This window comes from Chiloscyllium punctatum, chromosome 17, assembly GCF_047496795.1.
Source record: "Chiloscyllium punctatum isolate Juve2018m chromosome 17, sChiPun1.3, whole genome shotgun sequence".
Lineage (NCBI taxonomy): Eukaryota > Metazoa > Chordata > Chondrichthyes > Orectolobiformes > Hemiscylliidae > Chiloscyllium > Chiloscyllium punctatum.
The window spans coordinates 102,210,443-102,226,240 of record NC_092755.1 but is presented as its reverse complement, the minus strand read 5'-3'; the positions used below and the strand labels follow the sequence as shown (position 1 = coordinate 102,226,240).

The 15,798-nt window shown below is 42.6% G+C and overlaps 1 protein-coding gene across 2 annotated transcripts in view; it reads right to left on the bottom strand.

Annotated features, from left to right (window-relative positions):
• The window catches only part of LOC140488189 (E3 ubiquitin-protein ligase DTX1-like), a 254,164-nt gene that overhangs the window by 124,430 nt on the left and 113,936 nt on the right, over positions 1-15,798 (bottom strand). For both annotated transcript variants that reach the window (XM_072588076.1, XM_072588075.1), the window contains exon 2: positions 9,387-10,065. In XM_072588076.1, coding sequence (XP_072444177.1) covers positions 9,387-10,065 — 679 coding nt within the window. The remainder of the gene's footprint in view (positions 1-9,386; positions 10,066-15,798) is intronic.

The following is a 15,798-nucleotide window of genomic DNA, read 5'->3' as shown; positions in this document are numbered from 1 at the left end:
CTGTTTTGATACAGAAAATCATACTAAGGAGGTTGCTGCAAATTCCCTTGGCAACAAAACATTCCTGTTCAGTATTGGGTGGATTCCTGGGCAGACTGCTACAGCGTTGCAGCAATGAGCTTCCCAGTTCACTGAAATGTCGATTTCTTAATTAAAGCATTTAACAATAATATTAATTACAAATCTGCACTTAGGTTCTTACCTGGTAATTAACGGAGCAGCCATTTTTAGTCATTTCTTTTAATATTCATTTTAACAGTATCCTGTTGCATAAAGCTTTGAATAAATCTTCTTCCTGATGCAATAGATTTGCAACAACACTGAAGTTTTTAAAAGGTTATCAGGATCTTAATTCTCTGCAGTTTCTGCTCTTTTACTTCCACTCAGATTGAACTGGCATGCCAGTTTTGTCACTTAGTTGGCATCATTCATTACTTGGGCAACAGTTGGCACCATTATGTGTTCAGAAAGGTCACTTTCTAGGCAGCAGAGGTGTTGGCAGGGGGTGACTACAATTTACCTTAAAAATTATTATCTTGGGACAAGGGGACCTGCACATTTGGAGTGATTTTGAGAGTTTAAAATACTTACCATATCTTCCTCCCTTTCCAGACTCTGAAAATAAATGCAGTTACTTCACCTTTCGAGTATTCTGATCCATTTCAAATCTATCAGAATCAGTAGCTTCTTCCAAACAGTGATGCCAAATCACTTGTTTTTTAGTGCTTGAGTCCGAACTGCATGCATTCAGCATCAAACAGAACGGTCATGACGAGGGGTGTAACTTAATAATATTCATGTGGTTAAAAAAAGAATACAAAGTTCCCGTTCTATTATGTTAACATACACAAACATGTATGTACCTACAGTCCTCCATTCCTCCCAGCACATCCACATGGTGATTTTGGCACAGCTGGGGTGCTCAGAACCCACTCTGTCACTGACATAGAGTCATAGAGATGTACAGCATGGAAACAGACCCTTCGGTCCAACTTGTCCATGCCGACCAGATATCCCAACCCAATCTAGTCCCACCTGCCAACACCCGGCCCATATCCCTCCAAACCCTTCCTATTCATATACCCATTTAAATGCCTCTTAAATGTTGCAATTGTACCAGCCTCCACCACATCCTCTGGCAGCTCATTCCATCCTCCACGTACCACCCTCTGTGTGAAAAGGTTGCCCCTTAGGTCTCTTTTATATCTTTCCCCTCTCACCCTAAACCTATGCCCTCTAGTTCTGGACTCCCTGACCCCAGGGAAAAGACTTTGTCTATTTATCCTATCCATGCCCTCATAATTTTGTAAACCTCTATAAGGTCACCCCTCAGCCTCCGACATCCCAAGGAAAATAACCCCAGCCTGTTCAGCCTCTCCCTGTAGCTCAGATCCTCCAACCTTGGCAACATCCTTGTAAATCTTTTCTGAATCCTTTCAAGCTTCATAACATTGTGGGCGGCACGGTGGCACAGTGGTTAGCACTGCTGCCTCACAGCGCCGGAGACCTGGGTTCAATTCCCGCCTCAGGCGACTGACTGTGTGGAGTTTGCACGTTCTCCCCGTGTCTGCGTGGATTTCCTCCGGGTGCTCCGGTTTCCTCCCACAGTCCAAAGATGTGCAGGTCAGGTGAATTGGCTGTAATGTTAGGTAAGGGGTAGATGTAGATGTAGGGGTATGGGTGGGTTACGCTTCGGCGGGGCGGTGTGGACTTGTTGGGCCAAAGGGCCTGTTTCCACACTGTTAGTAATTTAATCTAATCTAATCTAATCTAATCTAATCTTTCCGATAGGAAAGAGATCAGAATTGCACGCAATATTCCAACAGTGGCCTAACCAATGTCCTGTACAGCCGCAACATGACCTCCCAACTCCTGTACTCAATACTCTGACCAATAAAGGAAAGCATACCAAACGCCTTCTTCACTATCCTATCTACCTGCAACTCCACTTTCAAGGAGCTATGAACCTGCACTCCAAGGTCTCTTTGTTCAGCAACACTGCATAGGACCTTACTATTAAAAGTCCTGCTAAGATTTGCTTTCCCAAAATGCAGCACCTCGCATTTATCTAAATTAAACTCCATCTGCCACTTCTCAGCCCATTGGCCCAGCTGGTCCAGATCCTGTTGTAATCTGAGGTAACCCTCTTCGCTGTCCACTACACCTCCAATTTTGGTGTCATCTGCAAACTTACTAACTGTACCTCTTATGCTCGACATGCTCTTGGACGATGTGTATTTGGGAACCCATGAGGGATCTGTGCGAGAGGGCCCAGCTAGCACCCTGCGTAGGGCGGAAGTGTTTACTGCATCAGTAGGGTGAATGTGACTCACCGACATGGAGCACAAACGGAGGGGAAGGTTGGACGAGCTGCAGATAGCAGGAGTGGAGTCACAGAGCTCAGCTCCCATTTCCTCTTTCACCATTACCTCCCTCACGATCTGTTTGCATGCCCTGCTAGCAGTAAGCTACTGTTCACTAGGATGATAACTGGCCGAGGTGGAGTTTTCAGAGAGAGAGAGAGAGAGAGAGCGCGAGAGAGAGAGAGAGAGAGAAGAAAGTGAGGACTGCAGATGCTGGAGATCAGAGCTGAAAATGTGTTGTTGGAAAAGCACAGCAGGTCAGGCAGCATCTAAGAAGCAGGAGAATCGACGTTTCAGGCATGATGATTCCTGAAGAAGGGCTCATGCCCAAAACGTCGATTCTCCTGCTCCTTGGATGCTGCCTGACCTGCTGCGCTTTTCCAGCAACACATTTTCAGCTCAGAGAGAGAGAGAGAGAGATCAAGATAAAAAATGTTTCAAGTGAGGGTCATGGTTACATCACCACAAATGCTGCTAGATATCGAGTGTTTCTGGTATGTTCCATTTGATTTTAAGTGTCAATCAATCCCATTCAAGATTGCATTCACGGTGTCCCGTTTATGAGAGCATGCACACATTTGTTAGATTGGTATGTTTGGAGCTTTCTTTGCTTAACTAGAGAAGTGTTCAAAGGTCTGTGCTACTTTCACCTGAGTTGTCATCTACCAACCTCTCTGTAATTGTACTCTGTGCAGCTGGAATGACAACCAGTACATCTTTCATTTTACTGGGCCACTCCAGGACTACAGTGTTTAAAGTTGAGGGTCAGTTCAGATGATGGATGGAAGAATGAAGATCTGTGGAAATGTTCAGACAGAACAGGATGGGCGTAGCAACAAGCCAAGTTGGTATGAGGAGTGATGTGCTGAAGTAGGCTCAAGAGTGATGAGGTTAGTATGATGCACACATCATGGTGAATGTGCCACTCGATTCACCTCTATTGCTCCACTTCTCCCTGGAAACTGCTTTTAGCAATTACTCCAGAAATGTGGTGCCACAAGCCTGCTGCTGACCTCCTCCATCGGCTCTATACACAAAGGCTCTTGGCTTCCCTCCTGTTGTGGGCCTTACAATCTCAACATCACATTCACTGAACTGTCACTACACTGGGGCCCAGCTGTCAAGCACGCGAACTTCACTCGGTCACTTCCTCTCCCTTCTCCTAGCTCCATAATCATTTCATTGCATATTTGCGATGACCCTTATGTAATGGAGTTGAAATCAATTCCTGTCGATCGGCAACTTGCTCACACATCCTAAGTGGTTGGGACACTCAGGAATAATATGTTAAAACATATTTGCAACACTTGGCTGAATTAACGATCACATTCCTAATTAATATGTTTTAGAATGTAATTCATAGCTTTGGCAATTAAAAGTTTTAACTGCAGAAAATAGGGGCATATGCTGACAAAACCGATAAGCAGCCTCAAAGCAAACGCAATTTAAACAAGCTTGGAGGTAATTACTTAACTACATTTTCAAAATTGAGGCCAGATTAATTTAAGAGGTTAAAATTAGCAATTTTGGGAAACAATAAAATTTGATTACAGTTAGAAATTGTTTATATGGTGTCCCAGGATTAAGGAAAACATGAGCATTTAAATTCAGCGCACCTAACTGCGAACAAGTCATGCCTGACATTATGCTGTAGAGATTGTGATCAAGGGTGAACCCTGGTTTGATTTTTTTTTAAACAAACATCTAAGTGAGTTTGCTGAAAAAAGAAGGTGGCAGTTCACTTGATGAGAAACAGAACTGATAGTTTGCTTTCTGAAAGACTGCATCTTACTGAATTCAGGGAGGCAACAGGAGTGACAGTCAAATTAAACCAGAATACTGTGAATGCTGGCCATCTGAAACAAATGCAGAGAAATGGCTGGAGAAACTCAGCAGGTCTGGCAGCATCTGTGGACATAGAAACAGAGTTAACATTTTGAATCCAGTACAATGCTTCTTCAGAACGGAAAGGTGTTGGAAAATAATTTTTATAAACTTTAGACAAGAAGCAGAGGAGGAGCAAGGGGCAGATGGTGTAGAAGCCCAGTACAAAAGGCAAAGAGGCTATTAATGGTGACAAAAGAGGTGTAAGATGGATGTGAATTAAGATGTGAAAGAGAGAGAACGAGTCCCTCCCATAGAGCACGGGATTGAGAAACTGATCAGTCAATCAGATCATGGGTAAATGCAATTCAATTGCCTTCCCAGTGTTCCAGTAGAGGATTCTCTCCCTTTCACATTTTAACTTCTGTAGTTGTTTTGGAGGCAATAGTCAATTCGGCCTGCTTTTCAAGCTGAGCAACCACTAACTTGAATGTTCAGGAAATGGAGTGTGCCTAGAACAAGGTCGCATTTCACAAGGGAAAAGCAGCTAGAAAATATGCTGCAACTTGTAACTTATGGAAGAAATCTACAGTGGTCTTTGCAGAGCTTTATAGCAGAAAGCAGTTGGCAGGGTTAGCTTGGAACGTTGTCGGAAGGCAATTGGACCTGTTGATAACCTCAAGTAGGGCCAAGGCACCCACAGCCCTTAGACCTGCTATGAAAACCTGGAGGGTCGCACTAAAAAGCAAATGGAGGTCCCGCATTGAATCCTATCTCCAAGGATAGCTGGAGAATTAAAGTAACCTCTGGAAGGCTGTAGCTTACCTTATGAGTTGATCCTAGGGAAAGAAAAATCAAGCAATTAACATTTCATAAGATGAGGGGACGGGTGAAGCAGAAAGAGTAAAACTGAGATTCTGGTGGAAATCCTTATAAGCTACACATGTTAACTTAATGATGTTTGCTTTGTTTAATTTCTGTACACAATGTATATACACAATATTGTGCTACAAAATGGGAAACCGTTGGGTGTAATACTGCAGGTTAATTGCTGGGTGCTGGGATTTCCTTAAACTCTAACCATCCCCATTAGGACCATAACACAAGGCTGCACTTGCTTCTGGTTTCCCATCCAGCTCCATAATCCGATCCACAGCACACGACAAAGTCCAAATCTAGCCCAAGATGTTGAGCATATCTCTATTAGAACAAATGCAGACACATGTATTAGGTGGATAATTAAGCACTGAGCATGGGCTGGTTCTCAGTGACTTGTGAATTGCAGAGAGAGAAATTACAAATTCTTGAGGAAGTTAAGACTAGCACTGGTGCTACTGGGGACACGGCAGAAAAACTGAAATTATTTATTTTTGTCTGAAAATATAAACAGGCAGACACTGCCTAGACTGGCTATATAAAACACTTATAACCACAACTTCAAAGTACTGCTGGCTGTGCCCTTTACTAAATAAGCAGTCACAACTCAAGGTTGTAGTTAAATCGATAATTAAATGATGGGTCATCCACAAAACAATTTAGGAATTACACTTGGGCTCGTGTAAGGTTGTTTCATCCAATAGCAGTTTGTTTTATTGTAATAATGACAAGCAAGATGTAATTAATTAAATATTTATCATAGTTTTTTTCTCTACCAGTGGTATCAAAAGAGTCCATACATGCTCTGTAGAAATAGAAGTACTATTGTTTTTAACAAATTGGTTTCCTGTCGACTTACACACATTCTTGGCGAGTAAGCAATTTTGATGACACTCACTTCCAAGATTTGTGAGAAACCTAATATCATTTATAATATTGAAGAATTTTCTTATTCAAAATTAAGACAACTGCAACAAATTACACGAAGATCACCCGGATATGAATGTTTCTTTTGAGAAAGGCTCTCACGATTTAGGCTCACAAAGCTTCAGTTTTAATTCCCCAAGAAGCCACTACCATATATTAGGATTTCTACAACTGTAAACTAAAACTTTGAAAATGAAATTACATGGAACCCACCTTTATTGCAAGTGAGGGAAATTAGCTCATCTAGAACTGTCAATGTTACTGACAATAATTTCTAGCTTTATAAGTGATTGGTTTTTCACTTCTTCACTCATTGGTCACTCTATCAAAGCAACTACTGTAGTATACAGGGCAACTAATCAATTTGCATTGCAAAGTGGAAAGGTCAATTCAGATTTGGATGAAATGTTTTTGGAGTTTCATCAAGTGAAACAAAGCTGCTATTTCTCTTTCAGGTACTGAGCATCCCCCTGTGCAGTTCCAGTCTTTTCCATTGCTGTGAATCTTTGATTCCTAGTTACATTATGCTTCGCTTTGCAAGCATTAAGCAAGAAATTATCTCCACCAAAGTGAGAGGGAGGTAAATTATTATGAGCGTGTACTTTGTTGAAGAGGTGCAAGTGGAATAGGAACTCATGCCTTTGTGACCCAATGTTAGAGCCAATAGATGATGTCAGAATCATTGGCGACCTTTAAGCGGCATTTGGATGGGTACATGGATGGGTGCTTAATCTAGGTTAGAAGTTCGGCACAACATCATGGGCCGAAGGGCCTGTTCTGTGCTGTATTGTTCTATGTTCTATGTTCTATGTTCTATGATGACGTTTCTCTTTTGGGATCTGGTTGGCCTGTCATCCCATGCAAGCATTTCTGCTTAAATTTCAAACTGGATCCACAGATTTTCCACCTCCCCATATTTTCCACTTTCCCCCAAAGTCTACCCACTATCACCAAGTTAACAGTATGCCCTCCATTCATCTCCACAAATGAAGTTCCACCAATACCCAAGGTGTTTGACACAGCTTGACTGGCAACCAACTGACACCTTGAACATGTGTTGCCACCACCAACACTGTGTACCATTAACTAGATGCACTGTCGCAACTTCCTGAAAATGTTCCAACAGCATTTTCTAAATCTGCAGCATCTATCATCCTAGAAGGGCAAGCCAAGTAGGCTGATGGCAATACCATCATCTCCTCCAACTCACTGATCATCCTGAATTGAACTATATTATCATTGTTCCCCTGTCGCTAAGTCAAAAACCTTAGATTTCCCTCCCAAACAGCACTTTGGGTGCTCCTAACCACATGGACTGCAGTACTTCAAGAATGTGATCACCTTAACCCTCTCAAGGGCAATTAAATTGGGAAATAAATCCTGGCTTTGCCAGTGGCATGCCAGTCGCAGTAAGAAATAATCCAGTTTTCCATCTCCAGCTCGTCCGACTTCTTGTGTTTCTTGAACTTCTTTCATGTTCCTTTTATCACAGAGAGATCCTTCATTGCTATCTTTCCCTCCTCTTTAATTGTCTGATCTTATTGACACTTTTCATCTCCAAAAATATCACTGATCACACAGTGTATCCATGTCATATGACACACTGTGTTTAATGTGCCAAGGATCCAAATAAGTCACAATCAGGTGACAGCAATCCTTCCTCTCCATCAACTTACATTAAGTGATGGGTTGGGGGGGGGGGGGGGGGGGGGGGGGGGGGGGGGGGAGGAGGGTTCATAAATGCATTTATGTAGCCCCTTAATGCAATAAAACACATATACAGGTAGTCACAGAAGGGAAGGGCAGAGGGGAGATGGAGCTAAGTGAAAAGGAAAATAACTTCTGGGTCTTCAGTGAAAAACAAGCCAACGGTCACAGAAGAAATCCACATGACATAAGCACGGCCAAGGTTAGAAGAGACATGCTGTTTCTAAACAGAGAATATACCCGGTAATTGCCCCTTCTTCCCCCAGCCCAGCCACCAACCCTTTGATTCCAGTTGTATTGTAGTGCCTTGCCATAATGCTTCTCATGACACAATGATACTGCACCCAAAACCTCAGCTAACGTTAAAGGAATTGCCTAAGCGAGGCTCACATCAGCAACGGAATCTTCTTGTTTTTACAAAGTGAATTCTCCTCTTCCACCTGCACTGACTGAAAAAACACAGACCCTGGTCCGTCCTGATGTCCCTCACGTTATCTCTGTAAAGGCACAGATCCCTGAGCTCTGCCAAGTTCTGATGGTTCAGGGTCCAAGTATGAGGTATACAAAGAATCTTTCATTCTTTCCTGATGTGGTTTCTTTTTGTTCAGATTCGTAATGTGAAGGACCTACAAGATTCAGGATTGGTCTTGTTCAGTTGCTAGTCCAACATCTCTCATGGAAGTGTTGCTGTGCCCTCTCTAGAGCTGGTGCACAAGTAAACAAAGCAATCAGTAAATCTGACAAACCAATCTCACAGCAGGTCTCACCGAAACACCAAAACTGGAACCCACAGGCTTAAGGTGCTATTGACATTGGCCAGAAAGCCGGAAGAACTCCAAAAATAAAACAGCAGATAGCACAACTCACACAACGATCACTCAGCTGCAAACCCTAGACTTTGGGGATTAGCACACTGAGTCACTCTGATCATTTACCACTCTATTCCACAGCTTTTAAGATCAGGACAACTCACTGAAAATAATTGAAGTTGCAGCTATGTTCAGGAAAATATTAATGTCACAACTTCTGGAGCAATTTTGAACATGAGTCAGGGATTGTTCAAGTTACAGATAGAAGAACCAGCAGAAGGTGAAAAGGATTTCTGTTTAACTGGGGGCTCTCAATAACATTGCTCTGAACCTGTAATTCACTGTTATCAATGCAGGTATTCACTGAATGGTGCCAAATAAGTTGTAGGAGCACACGTAGGCCAGTCAGCCCATCGATTCTCTTCCAACATTCAATGAGATCTTGGCTGATGTGATAATCCTCAACTTTACTTTCCTGGTTTTTCCTCTAACCCTCAATTCCTTTACTGACTGAAAATCTGTCTATGTCAGACTTGAATATACTGAATGATCCAACCTCTGTGGTGAAGAATTCCACAGAGTCACTGCCCTCACAGAAGAGATTCCTCCTCATCTGTTTTAAATGTGCAACCCCTTATTTTGAAATTATGGTCTCTGGTTCCACACTCTCCCACAAGGGGAAACAATCCAAATGTCTCTGATGTATTGTGAGCTCACTACATCACCTATCATCTACAAAGGCAGAGTGACAGGATTTTCTATTTTCATTTCAATCTAAATCAATAGCTCCATTGAGAACAAATCTTGCTGATGGATAAGTAGGGCTGCTTCAAAATGGCTGACTGAGAGTATCACGGATTGGTCTTATATTTGGACTCACCCTGGAGGAATCGAAGCCCTTGTGCTGACCACTGCTGACCTCTGGGTGCCCGGTCTATTCAGGTTGTTCTGGCCTGGTATTGGTGTCGCTGTGGTGGTGCTTTGGCTTTGGGAGATTGGGGACAGTTGAGTTGTCGTGGGAGAACGGGTCTGCTCCGACTTTGGAGGTGTGCTCCCGGTTGTGCTGGCCGTCGACCACAAGGCGGCGCCGCTGTAGGAGCTGCTCTGGCGCACAGTAAGAGTCCCGTTGTTGGCAGAATAAACTTTCCGCCGCTGGGATGCCAGGATGGCATTGGAGGCTGCCCTGGTGCTGTTCACCAGGACGCACTGCTGGCAGCTGCAAGGCTGACCTGACTGGGCACCGACGGGCCAGGATTGGGATTTAGGGATCGAACCCATCGTCAGAGGATAGGCCAGGTCCATACGCCGGCGCAGTCGGCGCTTCCTCTGGGTCTGTCTGTTCATCTGACACATACTGTTGAAGTCAATAATGTAACAGAATCCTAGAGAAGTCAGGTCTAACCAAGGATGCTGTTTCTCATACGCATTCTGAATGGTTATACAAATGTCCATGTCATACGGAGTCCAGGAGCAGCTGTCATTTTCCCATTCCCACACTATCCCTTTTCCTGGAGCAGAGGAGGGATCGTAAAAGTTTCTTCGTACTGGACGCATGGTTCCTGGAAAGTGAAAAAGAGAAGAGACTTATTCAGATTAAACAATGAAAGCTCATACCTCACTGCATTCTTACCCATCATTGTCATGACATAGATACAAGCCACACCAGTCAGCAGCAGCAAGTCACCACACACACACCATTACAGGCAATGATTACCAAGTCCAATTGAATGGAGTCGTTTGTCGCTGGAGGAGGGTGGGGGACCAAGTCTTGATGTGGCCAGGTAGTTTAGAAGTGCTGTGTGGAACACCTTTGAAGAGTGTCATTGCCCTACACAGAAGCAGGAGTAGGCCATTCAGCCCCAATCAAGCCAGTCATGATTCAATGAGATCATGGCAGATCTATGGCCTGACTTTATCTATCTGCCTTTGACCCAGACCCCTTAATACATCAATTGTCATTTGTAGAATTCCAAACCTTTCTTTGTAGAAGTGCTTCCTAACATCTCTCTTGAATAGTCTGTCCCTAATTTTTTTTACACTGTGCCCACTCGTTCAAAAAATTCCAATTAGTGGAAAGAGTTTACTTTTATCTATCCTTTCTTCTCCAATTAATATCTTTAAGACTCCCAGACTTCAACACTTCCATTAGGTCACCCATACTTTCTACATTCCATAGAAAACAAGCATAATTGTATAATCTCTGCTCATAACTTAACCCTTTAAGTCCAAGTATCATTGCACCAAACACAAATCATTTGATGGAGCAAAAATTTTGAAAACTATTTGTAAACCTGCATTTAACACACAAAGAAAAATCACAAACAAAAATGGTGTCAGAAAATAAAATTGATGTTCAGCAGATCCTTTATTTAACCTCTGCAATATCTCAGGCAAAGCTGGAAGCATTGTTAAAAATACCACCAAAGCATTAAAATGAGACCCAGACCTGCAGTTTGTGCAGTGATAGATTTCTTTGCATCTCAATGGACATCTGCAGGAATATTCATCAGGATACACTGACGGAAAATATCTCATCCAGAAACCTTTGATCATAACAAAGGCTCTATTCAAGTCTTCACTGTGACAGCTGACATCAGACATTTGGCAGCAGTAATGAAAAATATTGAGTAAATCAAAGTGAGCCAGCTACAGAACCCTTATATTAAACAACATCTATCTCCAGATATTGAGATAAAAGAACCTTTGTTTTAAGAAAAAAGAAGACTTTTAAGATGTGAATCTTGAAACCTCCACTTTTTTTGAGCAAACATGGTGGCGGGCCACATGGTGGAAAATGGGAATAAGATAGATAGATGCTTGACAAGAACTTAATGGGCCTTGAAGTTTTCTAAAGATTCTGTGCCCCTCCAAGAGTCTGTACTGCTTGTTGACATCACGGGGTGAACCTTCCTGGTGAACACCACACTTTTAAAGTGGAATGACGAATAATGCAGTGCAATCTTTGGTCTGTGTGTGTTTGGGACTATCTACAACAATGATAATATCGGCTAGGTAAAAACAATGACTGCAGATGCTGGAAACCAGAGTCTAGATTAGAATGGTGCTGGAAAAGCACAGCAGTTCAGGCAGCATCCGAGGAGCAGTAAAATTGACGTTTCAGGAATGATGAAGGGCTTTTGCCTGAAACATCGATTTTACTGCTCCTCAGATGCTGCCTGAACTGTTGCGCTTTACCAGCACCACTCTAATCTAAACAATGACAATATCAACAACTTTACATGAAACACCAAATACAGCAACGTTTCTCAAATCCAGTCACAATCCAGGGACGAAGGGGACACCGAGATTGAAGGTGGCGGGGCCCAGGCAAGAGATTCAAGAGGAACCAAAGGAAGAAATTTTTTGCATAGCAACTGCTGGGCTAGCTTATCTCTCCATGCTTCAGGCTCACTGCCTTTATTCCTGATGAAGGGCTTTTGCCAGAAACTTCGATTTCGCTGCTCGTTGGATGCTGCCTGAACTGCTGTGCTTTCCAGCATCTGCAGTCATTGTTTTTACCTCATTGATTTTAACCCGACTGCGAATCCTCTTGCAAGGATGCCTGCCTTGAAGAAGTTTTCCTCCTCTCTCTACAAGAATCTCAGGGAGTCCCTCTCCCACTGCAACTCCAGGTCATTTCCTCTGCTCTGAAGCTCTTCAACTATGTCGTGAAACAAATGTCTTAAGCTAGCTTATCTCTCCATGCTTCAGGCTCACTGCCTTTATTCCTGATGAAGGGCTTTTGCCCGAAACGTCGATTTCGCTGCTCGTTGGATGCTGCCTGAACTGCTGTGCTCTTCGAGCACCACTAATCCAGTATTTGCTTTCCAGCATCTGCAGTCATTGTTTTTACCTCAAACCCACTGCCTAGTCAGGTCATAGGAGCAGAGGAAACCATTAAAGGCAGATCTAAGGGAAACTGGATGGGCCTGGGGCACAGTTGGGATGGCTGGTAGGCCCAGAGCGAAGATGGCTCCTGGTTGGGAACTGGTGGAGCCTGGTCAGACTGCGTGGAAGCCCCTATAGAAAGACTGTAATGTCAATCTTTTTGCCTTAATATCATAATTTTCTAAATTATATTATGTATATATGTAATGGGGTGTAACTTTTTTTATTTTCTCTACTTTTTGTACCTAAGAGTCATACCTAGGTTACTTTGTACCGAAGACGGTGCTGTATGTTGGTGAAATTGTACACTTTCCACTCCTGTTCTATTGTAACTTGAGTACATGTGACAATAGACCTAAGTGTAATTCTAATGGAAATAAAGCAGGGGAATGGGACTGACTCCATTGCGTTGCACACAGCAACATGGACCCAATGGGTTGAATGGTCTCCTTTCGAGCTCTAATTACAATATAACATAACAACCAACAATCCTCTTGCTCCAGCCTGTTTATAGAAAATGTTGCTCTCCTCTATTAGCAAGATGATCTCACAGGTCATACAAATTGCACACTGACCATGTTACCAGTAAATCAGTCCTCACCTCCCAGATGTACTTTCTGAAAACATTTCCCCAAGTTTAACAGGAACTCAAATAAAAGAACTCAGTTGGAACATTTCCTCATCACGTTAAATCTGTGTGCATTGGAATGGGGGAGTTGAGGGCGGGTAGTGGGGATACCAATCTTTTAACCAAAACTAATCCGAACACACTACTGAACAAAACAACTCACTTCCCATCTTACTCTAAATGCAAATGATACTTCCTGAAAATTGCAGATGAACATTACAAATTTTCTACACCATTTTAAAACTATTTCCTCAACAGAAACAGCATAAGGTTGACAGTCTTTTCTTCAGTAATAGCAATAAAGCACTGTTTAAACACAACAACCACAGTCTTAGTGACCAACATGTTCTCGTTGGCTCTGTATTATGTCAGAGAAAACTAGAACACAAAATCAGGCCATTCAGCTCATCAAGACTGCCTTATGACTACTCTGCGAACAGGTTATCTGGTGTGATTCTATATCCATGCTCTTAAAGTTTCTTTTTCAAGCAATTATCTGATTCAATCTGCCCTGAGTTTTAAGGTTCCACTTAAAGAAAGATTTGTGACAGAGAATTCCAAGTTTTCCCTGTTTTTTTGAAGATTTTTATTTGAATAGACTGAGGTGCGAGTGGGAAACCAGTCTACAATTGCAGTTTACACTGGGGCTCATGCTCATTGGTCTGGATGTTGTTGTTGCTGATCTCAATCATGTTCCTGTACAGAAACAAGAGGAGAGATGCCACTCTCCATCCCAACACATTACTGTGACTTCTGGGTCTTGCTGTCAGGTTCAAATGGGGGTCATAAAGACCACAATATGTGACAAACATTAAGTGTCCAGAGAACAGGCTCACTGTTTGTTGAATCCCTCCAGATCCTTCCACTGCAGAAGCAGGCCCTATGGCCCATCTATTTTGCACCAACCCTCTGAACAGCAACCACCCAGACCCATCCATCTCTAATCTTATTCCCTGTAATCCTGGATTTCCCATGGCTAATCCACATAACCTACACATTACTGGACACTACGGGCAATTTAGCATAGCCAATCCACCTAACCTGCACATCTTGGGACGAGGGGAGGCAACCAGAGCATCCAGAGGAGACACACAGAGAGACACACACAGAGAGAATGTGCAAACTCCACACAGACAATTACTCGAGGGTGGAATCAAACCCAGGTCCCTGGCACTGTGAGGCAGCAATGCTAACCACTGTGTGCCCATTAAGTGGGGTCTTTGAAGCTGGAGACCCTCCAGTTCCTATGTTCTCTTACTGTCCTAATTCACTAATAACTTGTCACAAGCACAGAACAGTAGGTGTCTGGTCAGGCTTGGAATTGGATTGGAGGAACTTAAATATACACACCAATACGATATGGAAGTATCACCTGACTGCTTACATTCTTTTTCAGCTGAGGGGCTGAGATGACATAGAAAAATAGTCAATAAGCTCAGAAGAAGTTGTAATAGTCTACAGACAACAAATCATGCTTAACCACAATGAGTACAACACCCGCCATGACTTGAGTAGTGATTTTGATCAAAGCAACTAGTGGAGAGCAGACAATCTAACTGAAAAGGAAAAGAATCTGCACAAGTAAGGAACTGAAAGTAAACTGAAAAAAAAAGAACCTGATGAAGATGTGCAGCAAGCTAATTAGCATCTGCAGAAGGAAATTGGATTCATATTATAGATGGAATCATGTTTTGAATTAGTCCTAGTAAGGAGCTCTCCAGCCTGATGATCCAATTCTCACTGCTAGAGGTGGATCTGCCGTGAATATAATTTCTCAAAGGTAGTTAGAGTAAAAGCTGGCTTAATTGGTGTCACACACATCCAGGAACAAGCAAACAATCCATTCATTCACTATTGTTGCTAAAGAAAGGGAATTAGTCAAGATCTTGACAGCAAATAGGATTCAGGGGAATTAGAAACATTTAAACATTGGACTAGATAGGATAATGGTCTAGTCCTACTCCCAAACATGATCAATGGGACCTTTCCTCCTCTCAAAAGCAAGTTGCAAGGTAATTATTCCAATAAGGACCATAAAAGACTCTCCCCTTTCAGCCATGAAAGTCTCCAGGCCTCAATTGGTTTTCTTTCCCAAGCCTTGAATTTCCACTCACGGTCAAGAATCACAATTGCAAAGGATGCTAGCTCAAGCTTGAAAGATGGACAGTGAATGAGTAAGGAATGTGGATTTAATGACTGATCGCAAAGATCTCAGTGAATTTGTGCTTATGGCACACCAGTGAACTCGGATAGCACCAATGTATTCCAAAAGGAACCAAACAGTTCTTAAGCAGCAGTGAGTTAGGAGAAGAACATGGGGTAGATGATATGTAAAGTGTCTGGCTGCTTTCCATTCTCTCTGAAGGGGAAGAACACTGTGCGAGTTGCTGGTTCTAATTCGTTAACACACATTTCACACCATCAGACAAAGTCAAAATACACAACAGCTTGTAGATTTGAATTTTATTTTTGAATGTAGGCATTGGGCAGATGCAGTGTGATTGGCTTTTCTGTTGTTGTGCCTCCCCACATTCCAATTTTTACAAATTCAAGGATCAGCCTTTTCCGAAGACAATGCAGTCTAATAATTTTTCTTTACGTTTATTCAACAAGAGTAATATAACACTGGCCTGTAACAGAAAGGTGTGCACTTTGGTACTGAGTGAACTTTGACACCTGTTCTTTTTCCTTGTTTATATCTTCACTCTGTTTCTTGTTCTTCTTTTTCTAGGCCTGCTCTCTTCTGTCTGGTTTATCTCACCAATGTCATAACCTA